A 20,967-nucleotide genomic window follows, 5' to 3' on the forward strand; every position below is an offset into this window, starting at 1 on the left:
AACTGGAGAGGAGCCCATGTGCCGCAATGAGGAGCCCACACACCGCAACGAAAGATCCTGTGTGCCGCAACTAAGACACGTTGCAGCCATAAATAAATAAAGTAAATAAATTTAAAAGAAAGAAAATATATTCTTTAAAAAAAAAAAAAAGGGCTGTGTATTTTTAATGAGGCTGAAAACAAACATAAGATGCTAACAAAAATATGCCAAAAAAATCAAACAGATCTTTTAAAAAGGCAGGAAAACAATTACTCTTTTAAACCCAAATTATGGTTAATGACTTATATTTACCATTTTTATTTGCTGGTGAAAAAAAGTTGAAGACAGGAGAAAATATGGTCCCCAACAATGTAGTCCTTGGAGGACTGCCAGAGGAAGGATTATCTTCTAATTTTCCATTTTGTTTTACATGTTGATTTGTCATTTCGTAACTACCAGCTTCTAAGAAAGAAACAACAAAAATAGTTGCAATCTAGAAAACATGACTTTCATAAATGTGTTCTAAACCATTCATTATAAAAATAACTTTTTCCCTCAGAATACATAAGGAAAACTGATGAACATTAATGTTAGAAAGCTTATTATTTCAAGAAATCCTGAGGTAAATCACTTGTAAATCAAATGATCTTTATAACAAATTTATTTATAATGGTTTATAAACGCTAAAATTTACTGAGTTTTTACAAAGTAGATTTATATCTGGAATTACACAGACTGAAAGTCTTCAAATCAACACAGTGTAACAGAAAATGAAATAAACTCTTTGTAAGTAAAGCAAGCAAGTTACAATATGAAAAACACAAATGCAAGATTTTGTCTTTGTTTATTTACATTTTGGGATGCTGCCTACTTCACAAAACTTACCTCCCAATCTATTTCTAATGAGTAACAGCTAAATAAATAGAGGCAACTAGTTCTACTGAAGCAGAAGACTATATATACAGCAGTGTCAAAAACTACTTATGGATATTGAGGCACCATTTCAGAGTAGTTAGGAAGAATAACCAGTTTTTTTTTTAAGTTTCTTATAAATAAAAAAAAATTAATGGGTTTTGGGAAAATATAAAATACAAATGTCTTAATAAATCATCCTTGACCCTCCACAACTTTAGCACATTTCTTTCCTTCTTTGTTAGAGCTCTTTTAACTTGTTTATCCCTTTTCTCCCTTATGGTCAATTCTAACAATGGAGATACATCACTGCATTAAGAGGAAAGAGGCAGGGAATTATTATCACTGCTGTGTTTAAAATAGTATTGGTTAAAAGGTAGCACTCCATGCTCTAAAGTGCTATTCTGTATAGGTTTCTCTGCTTGTCCATCTTTTTTTTCTCCTTTTTGACTTTGAGGAGCTTGTCAGCAATACAATAAGGTACTGATCTAGAACAGGATTTATAAACAGCAACACTATTGCCTTTTGGGCTGGATAATTCTTTGTTATGGGAGGATGTCCTGTGCATTGTAGGATGTTTAGCAGTGCCCCTGACCTTCACCTGCCAAATGCAAGTAGCAATCCCTCCACAGGTTGTGACAAACCAAAAAGGTCTCCAGACACTGAAAAGCGTCCGCTAGGGGACAGAAACACCCCTAGTTGAGAACTGTGGACCTGAGAGCTCCAAGTCCCCCCTATAGCTCTGAAATTCCATAATCCAGAAACAAATTCTTTGTACGTTTCAAATAAATTAAGTCACAATTATTACTGCTTTAAGAAATGAGTTTCATATACATTTTCATGCTAAACAGTATAAAGCTAGTTGCTCTGCCTTTAATTGTCACTTTAATTCATCAAAGTAGATTTACATTAGGAAGGTAAATTTTTATTTACTTCATGCCACTAATATTTAATACAAAGGAGATTACAAAAATAAGGCAGAAATTGCTCAAAGTAGATTTTTTTTTTTTTTCCAAAGTAGATTTTTAAAAACAGAACACAAACATGTCAAGTGAGAACTCTGCTTACACCTAATAAAGCAATACGTAAACATTAACAAACCTCCATTTACTTGACTTTTCCGTCTTACTCGAGATATCTGTTTGTTAGGCTTTTCTCCTGCTCTTGGTGTTGATGTGATCAAATTATTATCTATATCACGTTCAATTCTACTCCGTTTTGAAGGATTTTCTCTCTCTTCCTTAAGATATAAGAGGGAAAAACATGCATTGAACAGAGTCATTCTGCTTTACAGGTTACCCTTTTTTTTTTTTTTTGCCACACCACGCAGCTTGTGAGATCTTAGTTCCCCGACCAGGGACTGAACCCAGGCCCATGGCAGTGAAAGCACCGAGTCCTAACCACTGAACCGCCAGGGAATTCCCTACAGGTTACACTTTTAAAATGATAAAATATGACATGCACCCCCATGTTCACTGCATTATTTACAATAGCCAATTTTATCCATTATCAATTGATGGACAGTTAGATATGGTTGTTTCCATATCTTGGCTACTGTAAATAATGCAGTGAATATATATATATGCATATAACACACACGTATACATACATACATAAACAATGGAATATTATTCAGCCATAAAAAAGAATCAACTCTTGCCACTTGCAACAACATGGATGAACCTAAAGGGCATTACACTAAGTGAAAAAAGTCAGACAGAGAAAGACAAATACCATATGATCTCACTTACATGTGGAATTAAAAAACAAAAACAAACAAAAAACAAAAACACAAAGTTCACAGATACAGAGAACAGACTGGTGGTTGCCAGAGGCAGGGAGGTGGGGATGAGTGAAATGGGTGATAGGCGTCAAAAGGTACAAAAGGTTATAAAATAACTAAGTTGCAGTGATATAACGTACAGCATGGTGACTATAGTTAATAATACTGTATTGCATATATGAAAATTGCTGTGAGAGTAAATCTTAAAAGTTATCAGAGAAAAAATTCTGTAACTACGTATGCTGACAGATTTTAACTTGACTTATTGTGGTAACCATTTTGCAATATATAAAAATACTGAATCAGACTTCCCTGGCGGTCCAGTGGTTAAGACTCCGCATTTCCACTGCAGGGGCGCAGGTTCGATCCCCGGTCAGGGAGCTAAGATTCCACATACCGTGTGGTGCAACCAAAAAACAAATTGAATCATGCTATATACCTGAAACTAATATAATGTTGTATGTCAACTATGCTCAGATTTTTAAAAAGATAAAATATGTTGTAATATGCTTTCTCCTCTTTTTTCATATCCAGGAGAAACAAACAGAATTAATACCTAACAGTAGAAGAAAACACAGAAAAAAATCTGACAGAGTCGTAAGAGTATTTATTAACGTTATTACAATACACAAATATAATTACAGCATCCTCACAATTCAGATTCTTTCCTCAGGGTCCATTAAATTTTCATGCTACTGAAATACTGAATCTCACAATGTGGTCTAAGTTTCCAGCAATTTTCCTTACTTTTAGAATTACTCAAAAGAACAGGGGTCATTTCCTTGAGCAAACCCCACTGGAATTTGCTGGCATTATCACATAGTACCAAAAATGACACAAAATTAATAGGGCCTGCCACTGCCACACACCTAACGTCAATTCTCAAAATGTCCAAATCAACACTAAGGAGTCTACTCCTTAACAAAGCTCTCTATTCATTTCCTTATATGGGGCAAATCCACATGACCAGTTTACACTATTTTTACAATATAGACTTATGATAGTTTGACTTAAAGATTTTTTGACTTTACAGTGATGTGAAAGCAATACGTATTCAGTAGAAACTGTACTTAGAATTTTGAATTTTGGTCTTTTCTCGGGCTAGCCATTTGCAGGTACTACACTCTCTTGTGATGCTGGGCAGCGGCAGCAGTGAGCCACAGTGAGCCACAGCTCAAAGTCAGCCACTTGATCATGAGGGTAAATAACTGACACACTTATAACCATTCTGTATCCATGCAACTATTGTTTTTCGCTTTCAGTATTCAATCAATTACATAAGATATTCAACACTTGTGATTTTGCCCAACTGTAAGCTAATATAACTGTTCTGAGCATGTTTAAGGTAGGTTGGGCTAAGCTATGATGTCCATCCAGTAGGTTAAGTGTCTTAAGTGCATTTTCAGCTTACAACATTTTCAACTTACAATGGGTTTATCAGGACTTAACTAAAATGTTATACTCCACGCAATAACCTGATTTTTCTCCATTTATACATCCATTTTCCTCATCTGTACAATTTTTCTAGAGTACAATTTTTTCATCCATCACATGAGCAATCTTCTTCCATTACTGTAATACTGGCCTATAATTCCTTGCTGTTTTAGTGAAAGTACCTGAAATCTTTTGATAAGGATTAGATTTTTCCACAACAAATAATAATACAGTATACTACTATGCATTTTCTGTAAGTTGAATATTATTATTTCTGAAACAAACCTTTGTATTGTAAATGGCCAAAATTACAATTCCCTACCAGGATCAAAATAGAAAAAAGATAATACTGTAAGTATCATCCAATACAGAATTTTACTTTTACTCACCAGTTTCTCTAATTTTAGGTAGGTTCATCAAACAATCTCATTAGCACAAAGTAAACCCTCAGTGATCCACAACATAATTCCTCAAATTTTTACTGTTTATTATTCCCCTGCATTTAAAAATGATGAATAGGAAGTCTCAAATCCCAAACACTGGATCTTTATTACAGGAGAATTATAGGGGCTCTTTTTCTAAAGTCCTTCAAGAACAGAAACAATGCTGTAAAGCCTCACTACACTAAGCTCCAGCATTTTCTTGAAGTCTCTTAGTACATCTGGTATAATGTAAATACATACATACATTCCTGGAAACTTTGCACTCTGCAACCCTAAAAATATCAAGGCTTATGGGGAAAAAAATGGGTCCAGAAGGGTAGAGAGGGGTACATTGGGGCAGATCAGCCAATGCCCCTGTAACTCTGTAACCACAGCACTAAGAAAACCAATGATTGGGACCTCCAGAAATAACTTGCACACCCCAGTTAAGCAGCTAAGAGCAGCTGAAATGCTTCCTCAGAGCTTAATAAAAGGTATTAAAAACAAAGAAGTAGAAACAAGGGTTTATGGGAGCTGAGAAGTGGAGCTTTAAGCCAGGAAGACTGCTAAAATGGACACAAAAGGAAATGCAAACTGCCATATGAAAAGAAGAGTCCCTGCTAGACCAGGGTGTACCTCTCTGAGACAGAACCCCTGACACAGCTTACCACTTTTAATTAAAAACTCTGTGTGCAGTATAAAATTCTACCCCCATTATTCAGGATCCCCTTGTCCAGTTTAGAAAAAATCATGTATAAACCAAAACCCACCCATGTTACACTGAAACTACTTCCCTATTTACCAATAGTATATAAGCTAACTGATAATATGGAGGTACCACATATAACAGAAAAGGTTATACTGTGGTCAATTGAGAATATATTCAAATACTTGAGCTTACGTCTCTAAAGAGAAAGAGGAAGCTGTTAAGATCAGGATTAAAGGTCTGCAGTCATTGACAGTAAAATTCTATCCTTCAGAATAATGCATTCAAATGTCTGATGATGCTCCAATTGTGAAACGTGTCACCAAATCCTACTCTTCCTTAAACATTCAAGTATATAATTGGGGGACATTTTTGGATATAATATGATTTTTAGAAGAGGAACTAGGAAAAACAAGATTTCTACATTACTGTACAGGTTATTTTTAAAAATTTAATAACCCTACAATGTCTTGTCTGGAGTTTGTATTTTTAAAAGTTGTCTCTAAGATAGGCTTTTAAAGGGAAAATCTTGGGAAGGTGGTATTCTTACATCTCTGAATCCCAAAGGAAAAATACAGAGAACTAAAGAGACAACAAAACCCCAAAAGCCAATTTACAACAAAAGCAGGAAACAAGGTTTCTCCCCCAAACTGCAAGCAGATGAGAACAAACCAACAGCCAAAACATCTGTACCAGTGCAAACGAAAGCAAAGGAATGCAACATGGCATGTGACACATCTGAGAACAGGAGAAGCCCCAAATAGCTAACAGGTAGATATTCAACTGAAAGCATGGCAGACCAATTTAATGACAGCAGATGAAATAAGAGGGACTCTCCTGGTGGTCCAGTGGTTAAGACTCTGCGCTTCCACTGCAGGGGGTGTGGATTCGATCAGGGAACTAAGGTCCCACATGCCGCGCAGCATGGCCAAAAAAAAAAAAAAAAAGAAAAAAAAAGCACAAGAGAACAGACAAAAATTATACCTTTATTTCAAAAAAGACAAAAAAAGTTAAGAAAGTGATATGACACATACATCAGAGTTAGAAAAAACTCAGTAACAGAACAAAATAATTAGAAATAAGAGAAAAATATTTCGAAATAAAGACTAAACTAGAACAGACATAAAAGTGAGTAAATAGAATAGATTATGCCTTTAAGAGAAAGAGAAGGTAAAATGGGGGAGGGGGGCTGGATTTTAAGACATCAAAATGTGACAAGCACTGAATATGGACAAAGAAGATCCAACAGACAGAAAACAGTAGGCCCTGAGACGGAAGCCAAAACAAGAGCATATCAGAAAGTTTTCCTCAAATAAAATATCTGAAATTACATACTGAAAGAGTACACTAGTTTTTTTTTTTTTTGGCTGCAACCACTGCGCAGCTTGTGCAATCTTAGTTCCCCAACAAGAAACTGAACCCGGGCCCTCGGCAGTGAAAGTTTGGAGTCCTAACCACTGGACCACCAGGAAATTCCCAGAGTATACTGTTTAACTAAAACTATCAACCCAGAAAAACAACTACCAAGATCCTAAATTTAACAGAATTTAAAGAAAAAAAATCCTTTGGAGAACAAGGCAAAATCCATTTATCTACACAGGGAAAATTAAAGTACCATCAAACTTTGAAAGCAATGCTTTTTATGCTGGAAGAAAATGGAATAACATTTTAAAAAATCAAGAAGAGAAACTGTGAGACAAGGATTTCATATTCAGTAAAACTGATTTTTAAGCACAGAACTCAGATAATAGTGCCCATGAGTGCTTCGTGTGGCATCTACCAGAAAATGAGCTTTCGAAAACAAAAATGACTACAGACCATAACTAGAGGACTGAGGATAAGCATTAAACATAAAGAACACATGTAGAACCTGTGTAAGATAAATGAAGATTAAAAGGTAGTAGGTAATGGCTACAGGCTCAGAATATATAAACTGTAAGAAAAATTGGCAAGAGATAGTCAATATATAAATTTTTTAAACTGTTCACTTTAAAAACATTCTGAGACAGAAAAGATGACAGAATTCATTTCCAGCTGATCTCCACAAGAAATAACAAATGAAGTTCTTTAGGCATAAAATAAATAATACCAGATGGGATCCTAAATCTGCAATAAGGAATGAATACCACTAAGGCAAATCTATGAGTAAATACAAAAGATCTTTGTGTTCAATATTTCTACTGTGCCTTTACTGTCTGCAACACTAATACCTGCTATAATCTCTGTAGTCTCATTATGATCCAATAAATTATTCTGAAATCTCAAAGTTTTATTTTTTTTTCTCTCTCTCTATGTATATACGGAAACATAGTAAGAGTACTCTTGTTTTGCTCTGCAATATTATTAAATTTGGTTTTTAAAATTTCACCTAAGGGCTTCCCTGGTGGCGCAGTGGTTGAGAATCTGCCTGCCAATGCAGGGGACACGGGTTCGAGCCCTGGTCTGGGAAGATCCCACATGCCGCGGAGCAACTGGGCCCGTGAGCCACAATTACTGAGCCTGCGCGTCTGGAGCCTGTGCTCCACAATAAGAGAGGCCGCGATAGTGAGAGACCCGCGCACCGTGATGAAGAGTGGCCCCCGCTTGCCACAACTGGAGAAAGCCCTCGCACAAAAACGAAGACACAACACAGCCATAAATTAATTAATTAATTAATTATTTTTAAAAAAAGAAGGCTTTCACGTTTAAAAAAAAAAATTTCACCTAAAACAGTTATTTTAGAATTTAGTAACTCTTTTAAAATAAAAGAAAATTTATAATTTATAACTAAAAATGGATTGTTGGATTGAAAAAGGGAGCTGGGCGACTTGTGAATTCAATCCATTACTGCAAGTGATGAAAAGAAACCGACATAGAATTCTCTAACTCATGAAAGGGGGGAATGTACTCCAAGGAAACTGAACGAAACTGTAAATCACAAATGAAAATATGATAAAACTAATGTCCCTTTGGCTGTAAAATTAAGTTGTCTTATGCAATAGAACATATTCAAATAGAATTATGGTGCCAATTCAGGTGCATTTGAGAACAATCATTCCGTTTTAAAAAAAGAAACTCAATATTTTAAATGTACACATGATGAGATCTTTAAAAGCCAAAAAGTTATAGCTTTTCAAACTTAAATTACAAAACCCAATGAGATATCTTAGAAAGTTATCATATTGCATTGGTCAAAGAAGTGTACATAACTTATGAGAAACTTATAAACTCTTGCACAGTAGTTTGTGCTGAAGCCTGCTCAATAAAAGTTGATAAAAGAGGGACTTCCCTGGTGGTGCAGTGATTAAGAATCCGCCTGCCAATGCAGGGGACACAGGTTCAAGACCTGGTCCGGGAAGATCCCACGTGCTGCGGAACAACTAAGCCTGTGCGCCATAACTACTGAGCCTGTGCTCTAGAGCCCATGAGCCACAACTACTGAGCCCACATGCCACAACTACTGAAGCCCACGTGCCTAGAGCCCGTGCTCCGTAACAAGAGAAGCCACCGCAATGAGAAGACCCTGTGCTGCAACAAAGAGTAGCCCCCACTCGCCACAACTAGAGAGAACCCGCGTGCAGCAACAAAGACCCAACACAGCCATAAATAAATAAATATATAAATTATGAATCTGGAAGGTCTTACCTTCCAGATGAGTGTGTGTATGTTTAAAAAAAAAAAGTCAATAAAAGAAACAGGCACTTCCGCTTTCTAATGATAAAGTAAATCACTGAATTAAAGACTTAACTGTAAATACAGAAAATGAGTTAAAATCTGGTATGTTGAATTGTACTTTAGCCTTACTAATGTGGTTGGACTTTCTGTTTTGACTGTACTTGTCTGATACTAGTATCAACTAATCATCAAAAATCTTCTTTACTGTGAATGCATAGTAACAAACACAAGTGGTGAATTATTTTTTTACATCTCAATTTATCCTAGAATAACTTGTGCCAAAATATGCGATGACTGTACAAAAAAAATGGTTCATAACTACTGCCACCTTAGCACAAATCAAGGCACTGACACACCCAATAGTTATTTTATTTTTCACTGCCATGCACTTGCATGGGGGAAAAAAAGCCAGCTCTACTTAGGAAGGTCCTTGATGAAGCTGTAAAATTAATTAAATCTGAACCCTTAAATATGTGTTAAATTCTATATGACAAGATGGGAAGTACACACAAAGCGTTTCTGCTGCAAACTGTGTTTCCACAACTGTCGAGAAAAAGCATTTGCATGACTGAGCTGTAAGCTGAATTACCACTTTTTCTTATGGAAAACTATCTTTATTGAAGTAGATTATTTTCTGAAAAGTGAACAAAGCAAGTCTGTCACTTCAAGAAAAACTGATACTTTTTGCTGCCAACAATAAAATTTGAGCATTCAAGCAAAAACTGAGATTTTAGAAAACTTGGACAAAGCACCATGAGACTGACAGCTTTCCAATACTTAAAGATTGTTCTGTTGAGATCAGTGGGGTTGTTCAGAAATGTGATTTTTAAATATTAAATAATGAACTATGTCAATGTGGGCACATATGTGGAAGATCTACATAATTCAGTGAACCAATATTTTCCAAATAACCAGTGCATGATGTTACAAAATCATATATAGGTAAAAGATTCATTCCAAGCGTAAGACAGACCAATGAAAAGATCATTGTAGCGCTCTCAAATTCAATCTTGGAACAAGAACTTAAGATACTACACAGTTTGTCAAGTTTTGGTATAATATCTGCAATTATCTACAAAGAATATTAAAATACTCTTCCCTTTTCTAAATACATGTATGATTTTCTTTATATGCTTCAATGACAACAAACTACCTTCTATGAAGTTTCGATTAAAGAGGTTTATAAAACTGTAATGTCGGGCTTCCCTGGTGGCGCAGTGGTTGAGAATCTGCCTGCCAATGCAGGGGACACGGGTTCGAGCCCTGGTCTGGGAAGATCCCACATGTCACGGAGCAGCTGGGCCCGTGAGCCACAATTACTGAGCCTGCGCGTCTGGAGCCTGTGCTCCGCAACAAGAGAGGCCGCGATAACGAGAGGCCCGCGCACCGCGATGAAGAGTGGCCCCCACTTGCCGCAACTAGAGAAAGCCCTTGCACAGAAACGAAGACCCAACACAGCCAAAAAAAAAAAACAAAACAAAACAAACAAAAAAAAAACTGTAATGTCATGTTTCCCACTAATTTCCTTTTTGTCTTTAGAAAAGTTAAAATATTATTTGTATCAACATGTAATGGGTTTAAAATTATAATTTTGATATTTTCAAAATTCCTCAGTTTTAACATCTAATGAGATATATTGACAGATATAACCCACATAAACAAATGTTCTTTAGGGTTTCCAATCATTTATAAGAAGGTAAAGGATCCGAAGTTCAAAAAGTTTAAGAACCACTTGCTCAAGAGGGACTACTAATGAAATCACAAGAGAAAATATTAAAAGTCACCCCCAACAAATGGGAAAAAAATTTGAGCTGGAAGGTGGAGCTGACAAGTGATAGCCAAAGGGCCCAGAGTTTCTTTGGGGAATGATAAAAGTGGTCTAACATTGACTGTGGTAATGTCTGCGTAACTTTGTGCATATACTAAAAGCAACTGAATTTGTACCTTAAATGGGTGAGTTTTATGGTATGTGAATTGTATCTCAATAAAGCTACCATAAAAAAACACACATATATCATACAATCCAGTGATGCCAATCTTAGTTATTTACCCACGTTTAACCTAAATATATGCCCACACATGGATTCAAGACAGAAATATTCATAGCAACTTCATTCATGATAGCCAAAAACCAGAAATAATCCAAGTGGATAACAAATTATGACATGTGGTATATTCATACAATAGAATACTACTTGGGGTACAGAAGAGGGAGGGGATAAATTACGGATACGTGCAGTAACATAGATGAATCCAAAAACTTTATGTTGAGTGAAGGAAGCAAGACATGTTATATTCATAGGTCACTCTAGAAAAGATTTATACAATCTATAATGATAGAAAGCAGATCAATGGTTGTTTAGGGTGATGCTGTGAGACTGTCTGCAAAAACTCCAAGGGTACTTTTTGGTAATGGGTGTATAATTCTGTTAAAATTCATGAAAACATATACTTTAAATCAGTGTCTTATTGTGTTTCATTATACCCCATAAAGTTAATTTTTAAAAAGTCAACAGAGGAGAAAAGTGGAATTCTAAAAGATAACTAGTTCGTCAAAAAGAAGGCAGGACAAGAACAGAGTAACAAATAACAAATGGGATAAATACAGAATAAATATCAAGATGGGAGACTTTAAACTCAACCATATTAATAACTACATTAAATGTAAATAGACTAACCATGCCAATTTAAATATAAATACACAGGGTGGAAAAAGGTGTATCATGCAAATGGTAAGCAAGAAAACTGTGTGGCTTTATTAATATTAGGCCAAGTAAACCTCAAGGCAAATAATATTACTAGAGATAATGAGGGACATTTCACAGTGGTAACAAGAACAATTTACACCCAACAATCATAAATGTGTATGCACCTAACAACAGAGCTTTGAAACACATGTAGCAAAACTGACAGAACTGAAAGACAAGGTAGACAAATTCACAATTAAGAGTTGGAGATTTAAAATAAGACACAGAAAACTGGAATATTATCAACTAACTTGACCTGATATTTATAGAACTGCACTAACCAATTCCAGAATATGCATATTTTTTCAAATACATAAGACATTCACCAAAATAGTCTATATGCTACAAAATATCAAGACACCAAAGAAATGAAATCATACAGAGTATATTCTTGGATAACAATAATATTAGATTAGAAATAAACAATTAGAAGATATCTAAGAAATGCCCAAATATCTGATCTGGAAATTAAATAACACATTTCTACATAATCTATGGGTCAAAGAATAAATCACAAATAAGGTTAATAAAAATATAGTCAGAGGACTTCCCTGGCGGTCCAGTGGTTAGGATTCCGTGTTCCCAATGCAGGGGGCTCGGGTTTGAACCCTGGTCGGGGAACTAAGATCCACCGCATGACACGGCCCCCAAAAAAAAAACAAAAAAAAAACATATATATATATATATATATATATATATATATATATATATATATATATATATATATATATGGACACACACACACACACAACACACACACACACACAACACACACACACATATATAAAATCAGAATGTGTGGGAAAGTGGTACTTTGAAAATCATAGCTTTAAATACTTGAATTAGAAAAAAATTAAACTGTAGTATTAATGACCTAAGCAAGGGGCTGGCAAACTACAGTCCAAACGCCAAGTCCAGCACATTGCTTTTGTATGGCCAGCAAACCAAGAGTAGTTTTTATATTTTTAAATGGTTGGGGGGGGGGATGAAAAGAACGATAATATTTTATGACTCATGAAAATTATGATGAAAATCAAATATCAGTATACAAAGTCATGCTCATTCATTTATGTATTGTCTACAATGGAAGAGTTGAGTAGTAACTGCAATTACAGACAATATAGTCTGCAAAGCCTTAAATATCACTTATCTGAAATATTCACAGGAGAAGTTTACTAATTCCTATTCTAAGCTCCCACTTCTATGAGTTAGAAAAGTAGAAGTAAACCAGATAGAAAGTAGAAGAAAATATTAAAAATAAAAAGTAGAAATCAATTAAACAGACACTGGAAAGAAAAGAGAAAATGAACAAAGACAGATGTTGGTTCTTTGAAAAAGTAATGAAACTGATAAAGCTCTAGGAGCAAGATGGATCAAAACAAAGATAAATCATAAATTATTCACATCAGGAGTGAAAAGAGGAACATATCATTACAGATGCTGCAGACATTATTAGGTTAATGCAGAAATACTGCAAAGACTTTACACCTAATAATTTGACAACTTTGATGAATAGACAAATTCCTTGGAAAACACATGACCAAAACTGAAGAAATAGAAAAGCTAAACAACCCCATATATATTAAAGAAATCAAATTTATAATAAAAACTATTCCATAAAGAAATCCCAGTCACATTCCAGAAATCCCTCTCCAGAATTCACCAGTGCATTCTACTCATAATTTAAGGATGAGATAATACTTAGTCAACACAAGCTCTTTTAGAAAAAAAAAGCAGCAGAGGAACAGTTCTTGACTTGTTTTATGATACCAGAATAATCCTGATCCCAAAATCTTAAAGTATTACAGAGCAAAACTACAGACCAAAACCCTCATGAACACAGATGTAAAAATCCTTAAAAACAAAAAACCCAGCAGCAAATCAAATCCAGCCACACAAGTTTGGTTTTCCATTCAAAAAAATTTATGTTCTACTCCACATTAAAAGAGGAAAATCTGAAGAATATCTCAATAGATACAGAAAAGTCTTTGATAAAACTCAACAACATAATAAAATCTTATAGCAAACTAGGAACAGAAGGGAACTTCCTCAAACTGATAAAAGATAACTATGGAAAACATTTAGCTAACATCATACCTAATGTAAACAAACTCTCTTCCCCTAAGATCAGTAACAAGTGTTTGCTCTCACCACTTCTACTGAACAATGTACTAGAGGTCCTAACCAATGCAATAAATGAAGAAAAAGAAATAAAAGGCCTAGAAATCAGAAGAGAACAAGAAAATTATAGTTATCTGGTATATGATTATGTATGTATAAAACCCTATGAAATCTTAAAGAATAGAATGATTAAGTGAATCTAGCAATTTCACATAGTACCTGGTCAATATAGAAAAATAAATTATATTTATATATATTAGCAACAAACAGAAAGTAAAAACTTTCAGGTATTACATCATTTAAAACAGCATTGTAAAACATCAAATATCTAAGAATAAAACTAATGAAAGGTGTGTAAGACCTTGACATTGGCAGGAAAAAATTAAGAACACCTATATTAACATAGAGATATATCACGATCATGAAGTGGCAGACTCAATATTGTTAAGATGTCCAGTCTCACTAAATGATCTACATATGTGATACAATCTCTATTATAATGCCAGTAGGCTTTTCTGGAGAAATAGACAAGCTAATTCTAAAATTTACATGCAAGGGGACTTCCCTGGTGGTGCAGTGGTTGGGAATCCACCTGCCAATGCAGGAGACACAGGTTCGAGCCCTGGTCTGGGAGGATCCCACATGCCACGGAGCAGCTAGGCCTGTGCGCCACAACTACTAAGCCTGCGCTCTAGAGCCCGTGAGCCACAACTACTGAAGCCCACACGCCTAGAGCCCGTGCTCTGCAACAAGAGAAGCCACCTCAGTGAGAAGCCTGCGCGCTGCAACGAAGAGTAGCCCCCGCCCGCAGCCAACTAGAGAAAGCTCTTGAGCAGCAATGAAGACCCAACACAGCCAAAAATAAATAAATAAATTAAAAAAATAATAATAAAATAAAATTTACATGTAAGTATAAAGGATTTAAAGTAGTAAAGCAAACTTAGAACAAAGTTGGAAGACATACTATCTCGTTTCAAGACTCACTATAAAAGCTGCAGTAATAAAGACAGTATCATATAAGTATAAAAATAGATATACAGATCAATGGAACAGAATACATTTCAGAAATAGATCCAAACATAAATAGCCTCTGAGTTTCAAGCAAGATACCAATTAATCTAATGTGATAAGGAAAGTCTCTAACAAATGTTGACTAGATAGCCACAGGGAGGAAGAGAAAGGAGGAAGAACTTTTCCTTTCCTCTCATTCATTCATTCATCTATGTAGTTATTATGTCTCATGGGTTATTTCATTCTAGAGGTTACAATCTGTTACTACCAAAGCCTTAGAATGAGACATTTCTTCAAGGAACCCTGGTTCTTTTTGTGGAAGATGGTATTTAGAAACTAAGATCTGGGTGATAGGTGCACAAAGTTCAGCAGATCAAGGAAGGAAATAGATGAATATATGCATAGGGGTGTGTGTGTGTGTGTGTGTGTGTGTGTGTGTGTGTGTGTGTGTGTAGGCAAAGGGATGGAGGGGAGGGAAGGAAAGAAGGGAGAGAATATGAATATGAATGAATCTTAAAACCAATTATCTTTCCCTCCATTAAATTCAACCAGTCAGCCTGAGCTAATTTTTTTCATTCCATAATAAATGGTAGGACTTCCCTGGTGGTGCAGTGGTTAAGAATCCATCTGCCAGTGCAGGGGACACGGGTTGGAGCCCTGGTCCGGGAAGAACCCATGTGCTGTGGAGCAACTAAACCCGTGCACCGCAACTCCTGAGCCTGCGCTCTAGAGCCCACGAGCCACAACTACTGAAGCCCACACGCCTAGAGCCCGTGCTCTGCAACAAGAGAAGCCACCGCAATAAGAAGCCTGCGCATCACAATGAAGAGTAGCCTCCGCTCGCTGCAACTAGAGAAAGTCCTTGTGCAGCAACGAAGACCCCGCGTGGCCAAAAATAAATAAGTTAATTAAAAATAAAAATAAACGGTAAATTAATCTAGTTGTTAAAGAACTCATCTAGAAAGACGTTCTTTTACACAAACAAATGAGATTTAACTTTGGAAGGAAGAAAATTCCCAAATATAACTATGAAGCTTAGTAATACAAAGGTTAAAGAGAACAAAGTTTTCATCTAATCATGTTTTTCACGCTAAGGAGCACAACCCATCAGTGGATCATAAAATCAATTTAAAACATGAAAATCACCTTTAAAAGGAGAATAAGAAACAACAGAATAGAAAAGAAAAATCAGAACACATCAAGTATGTTAAGGGTGAGTTTTGTTTCATATGTATGAATGTAGTATATAAGATGTTATTTCTTTCTGTGGATCATAGTTAAGAGATCTAAAAACACTGATTTAATGTAACAGGAAACTGATGAACCCTAACTATGACAGTGTAACAGTATTTAGGTAACAGAGAAAAAGACCATTTTGTTATGGGAAAACTCTAGAAACCACCTATTTAGAAAGGAATAGAGAGATCACTGGTATAAAGCAAATACATTTTAGTTGTGAGGTCTTCTTTCACTTCAAATATATATTAGGAATCTCATCACGCTAAAAGCAGAAAGACTGAGTATGAACACTTCCTGAGTACTCTTACTGACAATTACATAATTCTGAAATGAGAGAAGTGGTAGATCCTTGAATCATAAAATCTAGATCTGAAAGAGATGAGAGATTTCATTCATTCTGTTACAGTCTGAGTTGTGTCCCCTAAAATTCCTATGTTGGAGCTCTAACCCCAAAAGCCTGAGAATGTAGTCATACTTGGAGATAGGGCCTTTAAAGAAGTAATTAAAGTGGGATCATTAGGATGGGCCCTAATCCAAATATGACTAGTGTCCTTACAAGGAGAGGAGATTACAAAACAGACAACACATACACCAAGTGGCAACCATATGACAACACGGCAAGAAGGTGACCATCTGAAGTCAAGGAGCGAAGCCTCAGAAAAAACCAACCTGGCAACACCTCATCTTAGATTTCAAACTGCCAGAACTGTGAGAAAATAAATTTCTGTTGTTTAAGCTACCCAATCTGTGATATTTTGTTATGGCAGACTATTACGTACCCTAGTAAACTAATACACACCTCTTAGATGAACAACATATGTTTAAATTATCTAAATACTCTCATGGCTAATTTATGCCAAGTTAGGACTAGAATACAGATAAAACTTATTAGGAAAATAAAAATGGGTCAGTGATAGTAAACTGGCAAGAATATCAGCAGCCATTCAAACTGGAAATCATATAGTAAAGAAGAGCAAAAAAGTTGGCCCATATGCAGAGACCAAGTTTCAAAAAGCCAGACTCATAAGACAGGCATGAGAGCAATGTCAGACACCTTAGAAGAAAGACAACTCAAAAGAGAAAGCAGAAGAGACTTGTCTATAAAGTTCAATTCTAACCACATAACTTTAAAAGTCCAAAAGAAGAGGAAAGGAAAGGTACCAAAGAAACCAGTGGCTGCATAGGGAGTTATCTAACTAACTTAGATTTTAAAAGGACACTTGTAGAAATAAGAGAAGCAGTCTGTCATCCAGTCAGAAAGAATGAAGACAGAGGATGATGATACATGCAAAAAATACTAGGGAAAAAAAAATGTCCTAGAAGAATAAGCTCCAAGCTTTGAGCTGATGATAGAATATAAATAAATGACAAAATCAGCAGCATAGAAAGACTCAATTCTTATTTACTTTCATCAAGAAAATTTTCAATCCTTACACAAGACAGGTGATGCTATAAAGATATTATCTACCTACTTTGAGACAGAATGGTATAGGAAAAACAGCACAGATATCAGAGTCAAATAGTACCTGGGTTAAATCCCAGCATTGTCACTTATTGGAAAGACAGTAGTGCATATTGTTAAATAATTGACAACAATTACTATAGAAAAACCCTGAGTGTTTTAATTGACATGGGCAAAAATTTGCTGACCAACAAAGAAGATCTAAAACTACTAAAGGAGAAAAAAGAAAGCATGACATGATATACGATACAATATAATATAATGCCACATTAGTAGAAGAATGTCCAAATCAACGGAAATAAATATGAACAGAAGTCAGAAGACATAGGAAAAACCTATGTTCGCTTCTGGTTGTTACCTTTCATGAACAACAGAAAAGGGTGACCAAGATGGTGATCTATATCATACATGTCATATAATGAAAACTAGAAATATTTAGCCAGGACAGTGACTGAGGGTTTGTACTTGCACATGAAGAAAAAGAACCTATGAAAAAGTAAAGGGTAGGTATATTTTCTTCAAGATGAGGAAGAACTTTACAACATTTAGAAGTGTTCAGAGAATGAACTGACATACAGTGATGTTTTCATCAACAGGGGCTAATGAAAACCCATACAGAATTTAAAGATTCAGGAATTCATGTTTCTGGAAGGAATTTTATCATTGTTATAAAATAATACTAGAATACTTCTAGGCTCATGTAAATTAACTCAAAGAAACTTTTAAAAATTACATTTAAAATTAACAAAAGAAATTTTACTTATATTATTAGAAAAACAAAACAAAATAAAACCACCAAAACAAAAAGGAAAATTCTAACACAGAATACCTCTAAATCTTGGCCAACGGTTCACAGTAACTAGGCTCTGTTAGTTCTATGATGACAAAAATCTATCACTATGAATAAACCGTCACATTGATTTATTTTTCTACTTATCAAAGTGACAAACTTACATTATAATAAGAAATTTATCATATATATACTAATCCCAAGAAAGAACATAAGAGTAGGCAATAGTGATAACAAAATCTACATACAATTAATGATAATAACATTATCATTAATGCATTAAAATTTCTCAAAATGCTTTTCCACCTGTTTGCCATCTAATCTGAAAACAACTCTGAGGCAGACAAAGCAGTTAGTGTTAGTCCCATTTTACTGTCTTCCTGAGGCTAAGAGGGGCAAATGACTTTCCTCAGATCATTCAAGTTGGTCCAGAGTATGAAGTATGAATCTGGAGCATATGACTCCTGGTCAGTGTCCATTCTTTCTTTCTTTATTTTGGCTGCGCCACATGGCTTGCGGGATCTTAGTACCCCGACCAGGGATTGAACCCGGGCCCATGGCAGTGAAAATGCCAAGTCCTAACCACTGGACTGCCAGGGAATTCCCCATTCTTTCTTTAATAACTTTTGTTTTCTCTTCAATAAATAATACATTTTCATTGTACAAATGTTGGAATTCAGATAGATAAATCATCTCCCTAATTAGACAATGTATTAATATTAACAAGAAACTTTAACTTATCTTTGAAATGAAAAAAAAATGGAAGTAGAAGAAATAATTCAAGTAAATGAATAAGAAAACATTTCTTTTACTTCCCATAATTCTAAGTTGAGAAAACAGAAGGCTGAGTGGATCAGTTAAGTAGAATAAATAATGTTTTCTTGACCGACCATTAAATATTTTACATGTCAATACTCTTAACACCAAAATGTAGACACATTCCCTTAAATAGGGCTCTAGCAATATTAGATTTCTCAACTTTACATGCTTAAAGAAAACAACCTAAACTTCATTTTTAACGATATAATTAAAAGGTAAAACCATTACTTTGGGTGTGCTTCCTTTAATGAATTTTTTAATTGAAGACAACAAGCCAGTTTCATTCTTCGGTGGTTTTTCTCCTCCTGAAGGCAGGCTATCATCAACCTCTGAATATTTCCTCTTTGCTCTGGCAGTGCGTTGTGTTTGGATTTGATTTGATTGCTGAGAAGCTTTCCGTGTTCTCAGCCTCATCTTTTATGGGTGCCACATGTAAAACTATAAGAGAAAAATAATACAGGTTATTAAAATTAAACCTAGCATACCCATATGTGCCCAGCTTATATAATAAAAATATCTTGATTAAAAAGAAGTCCAGAGACGCCCTCAGGCAACCTACACGCAGAGGCGGGTCCAAATCCAAAGCTGAACCCCAGGAGTTGTGCAAACAAAGAAGAGAAGGGGAAATTTCTCCCAGCAGCCTCAGAAGCAGCGGATTAAAGCTCCACAAACAACTTGATGTACCTGCATCTGTGGAATACCTGAATAGACAATGAATCATCCCAAATTGAGGAGGTGGACTTTGGGAGCAAGATATATTATTTTTACCCCATTTCCTCTTTTTGTGAGTGTGTACGTGTATGCTTCTGGGTGAGATTTTGTCTGTATAGCTTTGCTTTCACCATTTGTCCTAGGGTTCTGTCTGTCTGGGTTTTTTTTGGTTTTTTTTTACTTAAAAAATTTTTTTTTCTTAATAATTATTTTTTATTTTAATAACTTTATTTTATTTTATCTTACTTTATTTTATTTTATTTTATACTCTTTCTTTCTTTCTATGTTTTCTCCCTTTAATTCTGAGCCGTGTGGATGAGAGGCTCTTGGTGCTCCAGCCAGGCATCAGGGCTGTGCCTCTGAGGTGGGAGAGCCAACTTCAGGACACTGGTCCACAAGAGACCTCTCAGCTCCACGTAATACCAAATGGCGAAAATCTCCCAGAGATCTCCATCTCAACACCAAGACCCAGCTTCACTCAACGACCAGCAAGCTACAGGGCTGGACACCCTATGCCAAACAACTAGCAAGACAGGAACACAGCCCCATCCATTAGCAGAGAGGCTGCCTAAAATCATAAGGCCACAGACACCCCAAAACACACCACCAGACGTGGACCTGCCCACCAGAAAGACAAGATCCAGCCTCATCCACCAGAACACAGGCACTAGTCCCCTCCACCAGGAAGCCTACACAACCCACTGAACTAACCTTAGCCACTGGGGACAGACACCAAAAACAACGGGAACTATGAACCTGCAGCCTGCGAAAAGGAGACCCCAAACACAGTAAGATAAGCAAAATGAGAAGACAGAAAAACACACAGCAGATGAAGGAGCAAGGTAAAAACACACCAGACCTAACAAATGAAGAGGAAATAAGCAGTCTACCTGAAAAAGAATTCAGAATAATGATAGTAAAGATGATCCAAAATCTTGGAAATAGAATAGACAAAATGCAAGAAACATTTAAAAAGGACATAGAAGAACTAAAGAGGAACCAAGCAATGATGAACAACACAATAAATGAAATTAAAAATACTCTAGATGGGATCAATAGCAGAATAACTGAGGCAGAAGAACGGGTAAGTGACCCGGAAGACAAAATAGTGGAAATAACTACTGCAGAGCAGAATAAAGAAAAAAGAATGAAAAGAACTGAGGACAGTCTCAGAGAC

General features: G+C 35.7%; 1 protein-coding gene across 1 annotated transcript in view; it reads right to left on the reverse strand.

Moving 5' to 3' along the window:
- The window catches only part of CTDSPL2 (CTD small phosphatase like 2), a 72,603-nt gene that overhangs the window by 31,942 nt on the left and 19,694 nt on the right, over positions 1 to 20,967 (reverse strand). Inside the window, exons 2-4 of the mRNA XM_036842332.1 lie at positions 19,308 to 19,517; positions 1,993 to 2,131; positions 292 to 441 (exon numbers count right to left, since the gene is read on the reverse strand). Coding sequence (XP_036698227.1) covers positions 292 to 441; positions 1,993 to 2,131; positions 19,308 to 19,493 — 475 coding nt within the window. The 5' untranslated portion in view covers positions 19,494 to 19,517. The remainder of the gene's footprint in view (positions 1 to 291; positions 442 to 1,992; positions 2,132 to 19,307; positions 19,518 to 20,967) is intronic.

This window comes from Balaenoptera musculus, chromosome 2, assembly GCF_009873245.2.
Source record: "Balaenoptera musculus isolate JJ_BM4_2016_0621 chromosome 2, mBalMus1.pri.v3, whole genome shotgun sequence".
NCBI lineage: Eukaryota > Metazoa > Chordata > Mammalia > Artiodactyla > Balaenopteridae > Balaenoptera > Balaenoptera musculus.